This window comes from Octopus sinensis, linkage group LG15 (assembly GCF_006345805.1).
Source record: "Octopus sinensis linkage group LG15, ASM634580v1, whole genome shotgun sequence".
NCBI lineage: Eukaryota > Metazoa > Mollusca > Cephalopoda > Octopoda > Octopodidae > Octopus > Octopus sinensis.
The window spans coordinates 33984018-33999080 of record NC_043011.1 but is presented as its reverse complement, the minus strand read 5'-3'; the positions used below and the strand labels follow the sequence as shown (position 1 = coordinate 33999080).

Sequence of the window (15063 nt, the reverse complement as noted above, 5' to 3'; positions counted from 1 at the left end):
TGTGTTTGTTTGTGTGTGTGTCTATGTATGTATGCATTTGTGTGTAAATGTACACACACACACACAAATATAGGTTTATGCATTTGTGTAATATATGTATTTCATATATATGCAGGAGGGTAAAAAAAGTGAACTTGCTCAGAAGATTACCCAAGTTCGCAATGGGGTCGCTGACTTCACAACGAGCATTGAAAGGATGCGTCAATCCAGGGACTTGAAATTAGCTGATATTGAGAGGTTTCAACTACAGTTGCAGGTAAGTACTTTTCATCAAGACATTTGCATTTACATACCTATTTCTCTTATTCAGTTACTGTTCCCTTATCATTTACTTGTTTCAATCTTTGGGCTGTGGCCATGCTGGGGTACCTCCTTGATGGGTTTTGTCTGAAGAAATCGACTCTAGTTCTTGTAATTTAAAAAATTTTTGTGTAAGTCTAGTACTTATTCTATTAGATTTTTTTGCTGAACTGCTAAGTTACAAGAATGAAAATAAACCAATACTGGTTGTCAAATAGTTGGGTGGGTGTGGCGAACACACGGGAATAAGTAAACACACACACACACACATGCACACAGGCAAACACATACACACAGTAGGCTTCCCCACAGTCTCCATCTACTAAATTCACTCCCAAGGCATTGGTGGGCCTGGGACTATTGTAGAAGACACTGGCCAAAGATGTTGCACAGTAGGACTGAACCTGAAACCACATGGTTGCAAAGCAAACTTCTGGAGCACTGTCTTTAGTCGAGCAAATCGGCAGCGGCGGTCATAATAATAATAATAATAATGATTTCAAAGTTTGGCAGAAGGCCAGTGATTTCGATTACATCAACCCCAGGTCTCAACTGATATTTATTTCATCAACCCTGAAAGGAAGAAAGGCAAAGTTGACCTTGGTAGGATTTGAACACGGAACATAAAGCCAGGCAAAAAGCTGCGAAGCAGTTTGCCCAGCATGCTAATGGTTTTGCTTGATCACTGTCTTAATAATAATAATTCATAACAACAACAACAGCAGCAACAAAATTCTGTAGCGATTGTCTCATTTCTTTATTTTCTTCTTCTTCTTCTATAGGATCTCAGTCAGAAGTATTTATTATTACAGCAACAAAAAGAGCAGCTCAATTTGAAAGTTGAAACGGCCGGTTCAACACCAGCCTGTATGTATTACTTCTTCACATTTGTTGTTTCAGTCTTATGTTTTGTTCATTCATTTACTTTCATCATCTCAAGTTTGTCGTTTTTATTTTCCAATTTTAAATAGTTCACTATTAAAACATTAGGAAATTCTGCAATGCTTTATGTGTATATGTGTGTGTAGGTTTTGCTAATTTAGAACCTGGGGGCAGGTTTCTTTTGCATTTCTTTGTGTCTTAAATTGTAAGTTCTGTAAATGAGAACTTCAAATTTTAAGGTTTCACCTGTTTGTGATTAAACTGGAGTTTCTTACAAGTGATTGCCTTAACCCTTTTGTTGCCATATTTCTTTTAAGATGCTCTGTGTTTCTTTCAATTAATTTTAAATATAACAAAGAATTTTGTAAAATAAGTTAGTTATCATTAAGCTAGTGTTAAGAACATAAGTTGTGACTAAGGTTTGGCGGAAGATTTTTATTCAGAACTTTTGAAAACAATACATTTGTACTACAGAGATAGAAACAGTTTCAGCCAGGTTGGTATCAAAAGGGTTAAAATACTTATATCCAAGAAGGTCCTCTTTCTTGAATATGTGTCTTTAAAAAAACAACAACAAAAAGCCACATAATTTTCATTATCACTAATGAACCAAGTCTTCAAGACAACATGTGCCAGCAAGTGAGTTGCTCTCTGCAACTAGTCATCTTGCATGTAATAACATCCAAGTTTCTCTCTTCAAAGGAGAACAGATTGGATAAAGTGGTCCTAGATATAGTTTCATAAAAGTGGAGATGGCCATGGCTGGAATGTCTTCAATTATTGGTCTACTTGATCAGGGTGGCTTGTGGTTAAACAATATGACCATCGGTCCTCATCAACCCTTGGACATCACTGTCTCGAGTCCTTAGTTCTGATGGGGACAGTGACCCAGTTTCCATGGCATACAATGGATCTAAAGCACAACATTACCTCTTGAATGGGACATCAATTTGTTGCAGGGTTACTCAAGAACACAAAGGCCATCCTGACTTCTGGTCTGAGAATCAAATTCACAATCTTGCAGTCGTGAGTGTAACATCTAGCACTGGATTAACTGTTAACCCTTTAGCATTTAAACAGGCCTTGTCTGATCTGAGTATTCTACTTGTTTTATGTTCAAACCAATCAGACCTGGCCCCTCGTACTTATCTAACTATGTCATTTTAAAAATATACAATCATATTATTGAAATCGCAAAGCAATGAGATAATGCATGATTAATTCTAAACAGTGTGAATAAATAAGCTTAACATTCGACAGAATAATCTGAATACTAAAGAGTTATCAAGCATTAAAACAATCCAGGGCCAAATTCACATTTTGGACCTGGGCTAATTTTTTGCAACATTTTCTATGAGAAATAATTACATGCTTTGGACATCAAGGGAAATAGGGACACCACAGAAATAGAAATGGTAAATAGTTTATGGAACAAAAGAAATCCTTTTAAACTTGCTAAAATAATATTTAAAGTGGTTTGTATCATCAGAAAAATTTATTTATTTAATGTTTTAGTATTGTTTAAATTTCATATCAAAAGGAAAATTAAGAAAATGGAAGATAAAGCATTAATATAATTTATTATCTGCAAAAATCCAACATATTCTCTTTTGGATTTTTGCAGATAATAAATTGTATTAGTGCTATATCTCAATTTTCTTAATTTTCTTTTGAATAAGTATAAACTTAGATTTATATTTGGACCTTTTATTTTATGAATATTATTATTCTCAAAAAAAAATGAACCAGTAATTCATTGGAAAATACTATCCCTTAATGAGGCGATTTTAACCTCTAATTGTATTTCAAATTACACATATATGAGGGCACTGAAATCTTATAAGTGCTTAGGACCTCTATGGATCCTAATCCGGCCCTGGTAATGCCCTAACCATTAGGTCATGCACCTTCACTAAAGTTGCAATATACATGATGTAACGGCTAATTTCTTTTATTTTCTTCTTGCAGCTGAAATGCATCGAACCCTGTCGCATGGAGTTGAAATGAAGAAGAATGCAATCGAAAAATTGACCAGGGAACTGGATGAAATGGAGAAAGAAGCCAAATCGAAACTTCTTGACATTGAAAATGCCACTGCAGAACTCAATGTAAGTATCTGAATCAGACAGAAAGCTACATGATGGTACCATCATCAACATCATTGACATCACCATCACTTTTATCACACTTCTTCCATGACCATCACTTCCTCATTTTCCTCTTCTTCTTACTCAGTAGTTTTTCCTTATTGTTATCATCCCACATTATTATCATTGCTATCTTGTTTTCCTCCTCCTATATATATATATATATATATATATATATATATATATATATATATATATATTGATAATACTAAAACTGTAGGGATGTTTGTGTGAAACTGAAATATCTCAGAAATTGTATGTTTTATCTTAATTTCTTTTACATATTTATTTTCATACTTACCTTTGGCAGTGCAGTACAAAGTTTTGTGACATTTGAACCTCTATTTGAATGATTAAACACAATTTTTGTTATTTCTTGATGCAAAAAAAAATTCATGACTTCCATGACATTGACACACATACAGAATCCGCACACATATAATGAATGTCATCTCCTGTCAATCAACACAAATGCGCATTCGCTATCTGTGACATACGCACACATTGTTTTTGCCCTCTCTGAGAAAAAGAAAACCTTTGACTTTTGACATGCACAATATTTTAATCATTTAGAAATATTTTTAACTGAATGTGATTTCATCATCCGGAGTTCGTTAATTTCATTTACTTTTGTTTTAAAGTGAAAGAGTGGAGAAAGTGAAAGATGTATGTACGTGTATATGAAATGGATGAGAGAGAGAGAGAGATAGAGATAGAGAGTGTGCGTGTGTGTCTATGTAAGTGAATGAATGTGTGTGTAGAGATAGAGATAGAGAGTGTGTGTGTGTGTCTATGTAAGTGAATGAATGTGTGTGTTCTCATGTATGTGTAAGTAGCTCTGTCTCTCTCTCTCTCTCGTACACACATATGTCCATTTCATATTCATGTTCATACATCTTTCACTCTCTCCTCTCTTTCACTTAAAAACAAACGTAACAAGTGATTTTCAGGATAAAAATTGTTTTAAAAAAAGCTTCTACTCATATAAATTGATTACTATTGTTTGGATAGTTCCAATTAAATAAGTCCACAAGTTAGGTTAAATATATATATATATACACACACACGCATGATTAAGTACCGTGAATTCCCATTCTACAAACTGGAAAAAATTCCATGAATACTTTACTGAGCAAGGCTGGGTAGTAAGTCTTATATATATATATATATATATATATATATATATATATATTATATATATATATATATATATATATATATATTATATATATATGTATATATATATGTATATATATATGTATATATATGTATATATATATATATGTATATATACACACACACGCATATACACATGCATGCATACACACACATATACGCAAACATACACACATGTATATATGTATATGTATCATACATATAAAGTGATATATATATATATATATATATATATATATATAAACAATTGAAGCATGGAAGGTGTTTATAAGCCATTTAAAACACACAAACACCGTTAGATTAATTTCAGCATTTAAATTTAATTTGCCAAAATATTTTCATCGCTTTGAGACCATGACCTGTTTACTGACAAAATTCCGTGCTGCATAATTTTGACAAATTAAATTTAAATGTTGAAGTGAATCTAATGGTTTTTGTGTGTTTTAAATGGCTGATAAACATCTTCCACACTGCAGTTGTTTTCCTTCCAGCATATGATCCCATATCAAGTCACTTGCCATGCAAGTACATCTCTGTAATATATATATATATATATATATATATATATATATATATATATATATATATATATGCATACATGTATACACACGCATATATATTTATGCCCATTGCATATAAAAACCATGCCAAAACTAACCTCACCTGTGCTAGTGCTCTATAAAAAGCACTGAATCCATTCTGCAGAGAGGTTGATGTTAGGAAGGGCATCCAGCTGTAAAAATCCTGCCAAAACAGACACAGAAGCCTGGGGTAGTTTTCTACTTGGCCGGCTCCTGTCAACCAACCTATCCATGCATACATACTCTATGCTGTTTGTTTTCTACACAGGGACTGAATAAACAAGTAACTGAATTGCAGAGTGACCTGATGAAGAAACTTCAACAGAAGAAGAATGTTGCCAAACATTCAAGACCAGATAAATTAAAAGAAGGAATTCAAAGGTTTGCAACAAAACAATATACTCCCCTGCTCAACACTCCTTTTTTTAAATTTTTTCATCTTAAATTCATCATTTTTATTCATTTTAATTTACACAAAATTATATTCCCCCCACCCTTGAACATTTTCCTAAATAATCATGGGACAGGCAGCAGGATTCTTGTGGGGTTAAGAAGTTTACTTCACAGCCATGTGATTCTAGTTTCAATCCCAGTGTGCATATTAACCGAGGGTAAGGTTAACATGGTGGAAACTGTATGGAAGCCTCTTAGATGTCTGTATGTGTGTGCAGGGGTAGGAGTGGGCTTAGGTGTGGTTTACACACAGGCTGGCTGTGTAGCTGAGAAACTTGCTTCTCAACCATATGGTCTTTGGTTCAGTCCCACTGCATGGTACCTTGGGCAAGTATCTTATACTATAGACCCAGGCTAGCCAAAGCCTTGTAAGTGGATTTTGTAGGCAGAAACTGAAAGAAGCCTGTTTGTGTGTGTGTGTGTTGCATACCCATGTCTAGACATCACATGATTGTTGTAAATGAGTATCACTATCATACAAGTGAGGTTGTTCATTTCCAGTCTTCCTTGAAAAATATGTTTAGTCAGTGGGGAAATATTACCTTACTTGGAAACAGGTGAGGGTTGGCAACAGAAAGGGCATCCAACCATAGAATATCTTCCTGAGCAAATTCTGCCTGGATGTTAAATGATAATGATAGTCTGTGTGTGTGTGTGTAGAGGCATGTGGTGGCAAAAGTGTATCATATGGTGTATTGACTTGTCTTAGCTGCCATTTTAGCTCCTCCATGATTGCTAAAATATATACCAGTCAAAGAACTAGGTGTCAATATAATTAGCTGAAAGTGATGAAAATGATACCCCAGCATGGCAGCAGACCCTTGATTGAAAAAAAAAGTAGAAACAAAAATATTTCATTTTTGTAATTAGTTTGCAAGATTCTTGTTGTGAACTTGTGTATTGAAACAGATTTTGCTGTATTTTGAGAAGTTCATTATGCTGATTAATACACACATTAGCATAATGACCCTCCTAAGATACAGCAGAAACCAGAAATATAAGGCATACCTTATTTTTGAATGTTCCTTTAACACTTTGAGATTGAACTCTCATGCACGGCTCTGTTATCTTTCACTCCATTAATGATCTCAGCTGGAAGACATTCTTCACCTCTATCTTCTTACGGAAACAACAAGAAATCCCTATTGTCAATTCTCTTTGAATTACCTTTATCAAAGTGGCTTAATGGTTAGGTTATTCAGCTCGTGATCATAAGGTCATGAGTTCAATTCCCCGTGATGTGTTGTGTCCTTGAGCAAGTCACTTTATTTCATATTGCACTCAGCTGTAAAAAATGAGTAGTACCTGTATTTCAAAGGGCCAGCCTTGTCACACTCTCTGTCATGCTGAATCCCCCTGAGAACTATGTTAAGGGTACATGTGTCTGTGGAGTGCTTAGCCACTTGCATGTTAATTTGTGTTGTGTTGATCAGATTAAATGGAACTTTCGTTGTCATAACTGATGAAGTGCAACTTATTGAAGACTTTTATCAACATTATGCTATTCAAATCAATGATAAAACCTCTCTCTGTCTACATCTGTAGTTTACAAACTGTATCTATAGATACAATATAGATTTTTAAAAATAAAATATAAGGGCCTTAGAAAGTCCATTTAATGCTTGAATGTCTTTAAAAATGTGTTATTTGTAATTTTCTTTTACTGAAGCATGATTGATAAAACAAGGTAAAAATATTTTTTTCTTTATTTTTTCCAAATCTTTTTAATTGTTAAAACAGTTTTCTTTTCATAACCCTGGAACCGATATATATATATATATATATAATATATATATATATATATATGAAGATCCATCAAGCTGAACAAAATCGCAGTCATGGTAGATACTAGTGTGATGCAAATTGGCACCCTTGCCAGTGGCATGTAAAAGCACCCATTACCTTCAAAGAGTGGTTGGCATTAGGAAGGGCATCCGACCTTAGAAAACCGTGCCAAATCAGGCTGGAGTCTAGTGCAGCCCTCCAGCATGCCAGCCTGGTCAAACTGTCCAATCCATGCCAGCATGGATGATGATGATAATGATATATATATATATATATATATATATAAATTAGAAAAAACACCTTTTATCAATTCAAAATGAAAAATTAAATTGCACCATCTAGAAAATTATATATAATAGAAACATTAAATATAAAATAACAATAATATACCGATGATTAAGTAATGTGCAAATAATAAATATAACGTATATATATTATATTTTAAAAGATTATTTACGTATATTTATTAATTAATTATTTTATTGTTGTAGTTTATTTTTAACCTGATGGGTGGCTATATTTATATGGAAGTGATTTTACTACTACTACTAATTTTTTTACTATAATTATTTCTTAAATATATCCACGAAACACGTGTCGTTATTCTACCAAATATATACGTTTTATTTATTATTTGCACATTACTTAATCATCGGTATATTATTGTTATTTTATATTTAATATTTCTATTATATGTAATTTTCTAGATAGTATAATTTAATTTTGAATTGATAAAAGGTGGTTTTTTTCTAATTTTTATATATATATTTTGTGAAATTTGATTTAGTATTTCTAAATTGAATTTTTCCCTGTAAGTTAGGAATAATTTTCCCTAAAATTATTATTATATATATATTATATATATATATATATATATATATATATTAACCAAGAACCTCACCACAAAGTAGATGCAGTGGAATCACATCATTGAGCAGGTCACAGTTGGTGTGATGAAATTTTTGACACCAAATGATCAACGTTTGAGTCAAATGAACAATCATTATGGGTTTTTGAACAGCTGATATGTGTCTACCATACTGTTATCTTTTTCTTTTTGTTTCTTTTAACGTTCTATGCAAAATTTAAAAAAAATAATGTTTCATTTGATCTCTTGTGTATCTCAAAGTGCAAAGAATTGAAATCACTTATCAATGGTGGTTGCTTGATCTGCTGAAAATAGCAATCTATTGTCATCCAAATTATACTTGACTGTTTTAAAATTGGGTGATGTAGCCTTTGCTGCACTATGTTTGAATAAAAGATGTTATAGTTACAACTGGGTCAGTTTTGACTTCATTATAGGTGCATTCAACCACAGCTGTTCTGGGTCTTAATAACAACTATATTATGTCTCTTTTTAACAGATTCAGCTGAGTGGTGAGTGTATACAAAATGTAATGAGTTACTTCACTTTACTTTTCCAGTACAAACTTCTGCTGGGGTCAACTTTATTTCTCGTCATTACCAATTCTGTAAAATAAGTACCAGTAATATACTGAATTCAGTGTTATTATCTCCCACCACCTCTCCCCACTCCACCAAAATTACATGGCCCAGTAATTATGTTAGCAATCTTTATTAGTTATTTCATTTGCTTCATTATATGAGTGGTTGCACCTTATTGGTCTGCAGTTTTCCTTTATCTGCACATAGTCATCCTTCCATTGTTTTAATCTTCATATTTCCACTCATGTCAGTATAGAAAATGGATGTTAAATAATAATAATGATAATAATAATTTTGATGCTGATTCAGGTTGACTAATACATTGACCCTTAGCATTTAACCGGCCATATCTGGCCCACCTTATTGACCTGTTTTACGCTCAAGCTGGCCAGATCTGGCCTCTCACACCTATCCTACAATGTCATTCTAGAAATAAACCATTACGTTAATGAAATTTTGAAGCTTTGAGATAATGCATGGTTAGTTGAAGGCAATGTTAATAAATAAGTATCACAGTTGACAGAGCAATCAGAAGGCTAAAAGGTTAAGTGTGCACATCTCTGCAGTATATTCAGCCACTTATACATTGATTTCACTAGTAGTGAATTCAGATGCTCATCATTGAGACCACCAGAAATCCACCCCCCCCCCCCCCGTCAATATTTCTACAAGCCAATGAAACACCTAGAATATCCACTCCTTTGATTATTATATTATTGTTTATGAAAGTGATCATTAAACATTTGTTCTTCTGTTTTCAATATCCTTTTGTTTTTCTATATTTTCAGAAGTAGTTTAGAAGAACCAATTCAAGGTATGTAATTTTGTTTTCAATGTGTTTTCAAAACAATTATAATTGGTAATTTGATTGTTGTTTATTTACATGTGTAAAGTGGTTGGTGTTAGGAAGGGCACCCAGTCATGAAAACCATGCCAAAACAGACCTCACCGATGCTGGTGCTATGTAAAAAGCACCCAATTCAATCTGTAAAGAGGTTGGCATTAGGAAGGAATCCATACCAAAACAAACATTGGGGCTTGGTGCAGTCCTCTGGCTTGCCAGCTCCTATCTACCTGTCTAACCTATAACAGCATGAAAGATGGACATTATATGATGATGATGATGATGTGTATATAGAATATACAGGAGTGGCTGTGTGGTAAGAAGCATACTTCCCAACGAAGTAGGCTCAGTCCCACTGAGTGGCACCTTGGGCAAGTGTCTTCTACTATAGCCTCAGGCCGACCAAATCCTTGTGAGTAGATTTGGTATCTGGAAACTGAAAGATGCCCGTCACATATGTGTGTGTGTATGTTTGTGTGTCTGTGTTTGTTCCCACACCATCACTTGACAACTGTCCTGGGGTCGACTAAAGGCGGTGCTCCAGCATAGCCGCAGTCAAATGACTGAAACAAATAAAAGAACATAATTAGTGATTGAATTCATAAACTTATATTGGACCCATATTTCCTATTTCCTCTTATTTCTGGGGTTGATGGTGTTAACATTTCCCCCTCCCCTCAAAATTGCTTTCCGTGTGCCTTAATCAGAAACCATCTTTATTTATATATGTTAGAGCTAATCCAGTAAACTCCCTTCGCGACACATCTTCTTATGCTTTTTTCTTGTTGTTTGATAGTTCTAGTTATTTAGATACTGGATAAGAGAGAGTTTACTGTATATCCCATTTAACCCAAAAAAAACAAAAACTGCATAATTAATCTAAATATCCTATTAAAAATAGTTAAAAGCCTGTTAAAGTTTGTGTAAAAGTAATTTTTTTTTTGTTGAATTGAAAAATAAAAAACACTATGAATATTATAGGCGCAGGAGTGGCTGTGTGGTAAGTAGCTTGCTAACCAACCACATGGTTCCGGGTTCAGTCCCACTGCGTGGCATCTTGGGCAAGTGTCTTCTGCTATAGCCCCGGGCCGACCAATGCCTTGTGAGTGGATTTGGTAGACGGAAACTGAAAGAAGCCTGTCGTATATATGTATATATATATATATGTGTGTGTGTGTGTGTGTGTGTGTGTGTGTGTGTGTGTGTGTGTGTGTGTATGTTTGTGTGTCTGACTTTGTTCCCCTAGCATTGCTTGACAACCAATGCTGGTGTGTTTACTTCCCTGTCACTTAGCGGTTCGGCAAAAGAGACCGATAGAATAAGTACTGGGCTTACAAAGAATAAGTCCCAAGGTTGATTTGCTCGACTAAAGGCGGTGCTCCAGCATGGCCGCAGTCAAAATGACTGAAACAAGTAAAAGAGTGAGTAAAAGAGAGAGTATGTATTTATCAAAATTTAAAAAATTTTCCTTTTTTTTTGTTTTGTAATTTTAATGTACTAAGCTTTTTTTATTATATTTAGTTGTAATTATTATTAAATTAAAGAAATCATTATCAATTCTTATTGTAGTATATGTGCACCTGAGCAATATACACAATAATTTCATCATTGTTACTATGTTAAGGCAGGGAGCAAGCAGAATCGTTTGCAGGCTGGTCAAAATGCTTAGCAGCATTTCATCCATCTTTATATCCTCAATTCAAATGCTGTCAGGATTGACTTTGCCTTTCATCCTTTTCGGGTTGATAAAATAAGTACCACTGGGCACTGGGGTTGATCTGATCGATTTATGTCCTCCCCCAAATTGCTGGTCTTGTGACAAAATTTGAAACCATTATTATTTCTTATGTTTATATTCAATTTTCCTCAATTCTTTTAAAATCATTAGCAAAAGAGTATAATTAAAGCCTCGTTGAGATATCCAAGCTGAGTCAAAAACTAATTAATCTGATTACAAAAGCAACAATACCATTATCTTTACAGCTTTTGTATATGTTGTCTTTTGTAAAATTATAAGTCTTCAACTGTCTTCTCCTTTCAGCTTATTTCTATCTAACTAGGTCTCTATTGTCTGCTAAGAGGACTTATTTATTTAAAAACTATTTAATTGTACTTTTAACAGAACAACTACCAATAACAGACTGTAGTTTTGTATTGTATATTTGCCAGATTTTTCATTTGTTTTAATTTTTTTTTTCAAATTATTTATTTGTTTTTTTTTTGTTTTTTTTCTCGCAGAAATTACTGAAGGTAAACAAGAGGGGTGGTTCAATGCAGACTTCAGTTCTATGGCTAACAATACTCAAGAGCAGCAGCAACCAGCACAACAACAACCACAACAACAGCAGCAGCAACAACCACCACAACAACAACAAGCGGTTAGCGATATAGGCTGGGATGCATTTGGCAACCAATCAAACGAAACTAACACTGAAGACACGTGGGCAGCTGATATCACAACGGCAGCAGACAATACCTCTGCTGCTGCTGATACAACCACTACTACCACTACATCAACAACACCACCATCTACAATTACTACTACCACTACTACTGTGGCTGACTCTAGACAATCTAGTGGTAGGTTACGTTTGCATCAGCCTGTCCCTCTCCATCGATTACAGTTTCGTGAAATCATTGCTGTCATCTTCAAATTTCAAACTTGAAACATTTCACCGTGTATATGTGTGTGTATGTGTGCATGTAGGTATATATAAGTATATATGTGTGTATGTAGGTTATATATATATATTTAAATATGAAATTGGGATGACAAAGGAATAAATAATTGTGTTAGGAACTTCATTAGCTTACAGCTGTTTCTGCTACAGGCCAATTTCTTGTTACTGCTCTATAGTCGAATGGGGCTTCATTCTGAGGCATATGTATATTGAGTTCTAGCACCAGGTTATTAGTATCACAATGCCTAAGTGAAATTGTAATATATATATATCATTATATATATATATAATATGTATATATATATACATACATAACATTATAAAGAACTTGTAACAAGATCAATATCTACTTAATTTAAGTTACTCACTTTCCATCAGAGCATAGGCTGTCAATGACTTTTCTCCACTTTTTCGACTCTGGACTGTCCCAGAGGGAAGGCCTTTCTTACGTAAGGATGTTGGCCCAAAACTCATCCATTTTTACTTCTGGCAAGAGGTGGTCCATATTAGTCTGGCTTTTATCCTTTGACCTATCCAGTATGGGCGGCTCTACCAGGAGTTTGCACTCTGCTGGCATAGCTCTCAGGATCATAAGAGGCACACGAGCCACCTCACTATGACAAGGACTGGTATACAAGATTGTAGGATATACAAAAACTGTATTTTAAGCTGATATCACATATACTCGACTATTAGTTTCATATTGTATCTGATTTTCAAGTGATTGATGTAAAAAAGAAAATACTGAATAAGTATGTTAACAATACAAATTTTATTTTATAGTGCAGAATATTACACACACACACACACACACACACAGTGTCATTCACACATGTATTATGATATGTATTTAACATAATTGTGTTTGTGTATGTATATGTGTGTGTGTCTGTGTGCTTGTCTTCATGTATGTGTATATATTGTGATAGCTTAAGGCCTAGTGGTTAGGGAGCTTAGGTCCTTGGTTCAATTCCTGGACCGAGTGGTGCATTGGGCCCTTGAGCAAGACTCTTCATTTCATATTGCTCCAGTTTACTCAACTGAAAATGTGTTTCAGCCATGTGCTGGTTCAGCTCTCGTTCTCTCAAGCTGTCATGCTCTGGACTTACCACATGTTATCAAGCCAAACTTGTTTGCAAGTGACAGCCAGCTCTGCAAGTGACAGTATGTATCACTCTGTCTCTTCTCCCCATACACCATGTAACAGGGGACTGCATTGCATTGGAGTTGTCTTCTATTCAGTCCCCAGTTAGTGCCACTTTATTGTCAGTCATCACTCTCTCTCCTCTATTACTTCCTCCTTTATCATTCATTAATCATATATGTCACTTCTGCTCTCTTACCATCAACCATCTTCATTTTTGTCTATCACTTTCTCTCACATCACACCTTCCTCTATCATTCATTGTTGACACCCCTCACTCCCTCACCCTTTGTTCCCTCCTCCCCATCATTCTTTCACTTCCACCCTGTCTTCATCCTTTCACTCTTGCTGCTCATAATGTTTCTATTCAACTTTTGACTATTAAATAGCGGTCTACCAGTTTCTCTCTCTTCCTTTATTCTCTCTTTCACCCTTTTACTCCTATCACTTTTGTTCTCTTCCATTACTCTCTCTTCTGTCACTTTCTCAATCATGTTATTTCTATCCAATCACTTTACCAACCAACCCTTATGTAGCTGCTTACCTCTCCCTCACTCTCTCTTCCATTATTCTTTCTTTTATCATCATCATCATCATCCCCCCTTCTTACTCTGCTTTTACTCTTTTCCACTCTCCCTCTCTAGCTCTCTTCTCTTCTCTCTTTGTGTGTATGATAAAGAAAGGAACAAATGTACAGAGACAATCCTATTCCTTCACAAGAGTTACCTTAGAACAAGTGGCTTGTATCACCACTCTCCACTATAGTTGTGAAGCTTGAAAAGACTATAGTCATATTAGATACTTGGTATGCTTCAGTATTTGGCATTTCCAATGCATCCTGAGTATTACCTGGAATGATTGCACGAACTAACTTCAAAAGTTGAGGCCATGATCACTTAGTACAAGCCGCAGTGGCTTTCAGTACAGGGCAAGGATATCTCCATGCTGGTTATTTGTTAGAGTGGTGGTATATGGTCAGCTACATCATGGCTGATGCTGAACTGGTGGGCCAAAAAAGCACTATAAGTATTAGAGGAAGAGCATTTTGAGGAAGTGCAGCCTCAAACCCAAGGATCTAGTGGATGTCATCATTGCTGACTATCTCACTCAAAGGCTGTTGTGTATAGATGTGGTTTGTTGCTGCAGAGGGGATAACAACTCTTGAATGCATGCATCCCACAGTTTGGTCAGATGGTGCTTTGAGCTGATTTGGTGTATTTACATCCATTTGTCTACAGTGAGAAATTTTCTCCTTGAAAAAAACCCACAGCGAATGGGTTTTTTTTATGGGTTTGAATATGCCTCAAGCATATTTGAGCTGGTATTAATTTTGTATTTATACACATTACTACTCAGCGCTGTCACCCATATGAGATTTGTATGCTGGAAGTGGAGAGGACAATAGGAAAAGACAATTTAAGAGAGCCAGCAGAGATGCAGCCATGGTTCTGTCATTACTATTGACACTGTTACCAAATATACCTATAATAGAGCTTGTGAATTCAAGATAGGACTGTTTAACTTCAAAAATATATATGTATATGTATGCATGTGTGTGTATACGTATGCTTGTATGTTATGTGTAACTATGTATGTATGTATATACACTCACAAACACATT

The 15063-nt window shown here is 34.8% G+C and overlaps 1 protein-coding gene across 13 annotated transcripts in view; it reads left to right on the top strand.

Moving 5' to 3' along the window:
• The window catches only part of LOC115219624 (intersectin-1), a 424167-nt gene that overhangs the window by 161697 nt on the left and 247407 nt on the right, over nt 1–15063 (top strand). For 12 of the 13 annotated variants that reach the window (XM_036509616.1, XM_036509620.1, XM_036509617.1 and 9 more), the window contains 6 exons: nt 116–256; nt 1083–1167; nt 3151–3290; nt 5355–5467; nt 9562–9587; nt 11856–12197. In XM_036509616.1, coding sequence (XP_036365509.1) covers nt 116–256; nt 1083–1167; nt 3151–3290; nt 5355–5467; nt 9562–9587; nt 11856–12197 — 847 coding nt within the window. The remainder of the gene's footprint in view (nt 1–115; nt 257–1082; nt 1168–3150; nt 3291–5354; nt 5468–9561; nt 9588–11855; nt 12198–15063) is intronic. The other variant, XM_036509621.1, reaches the window with a different exon arrangement.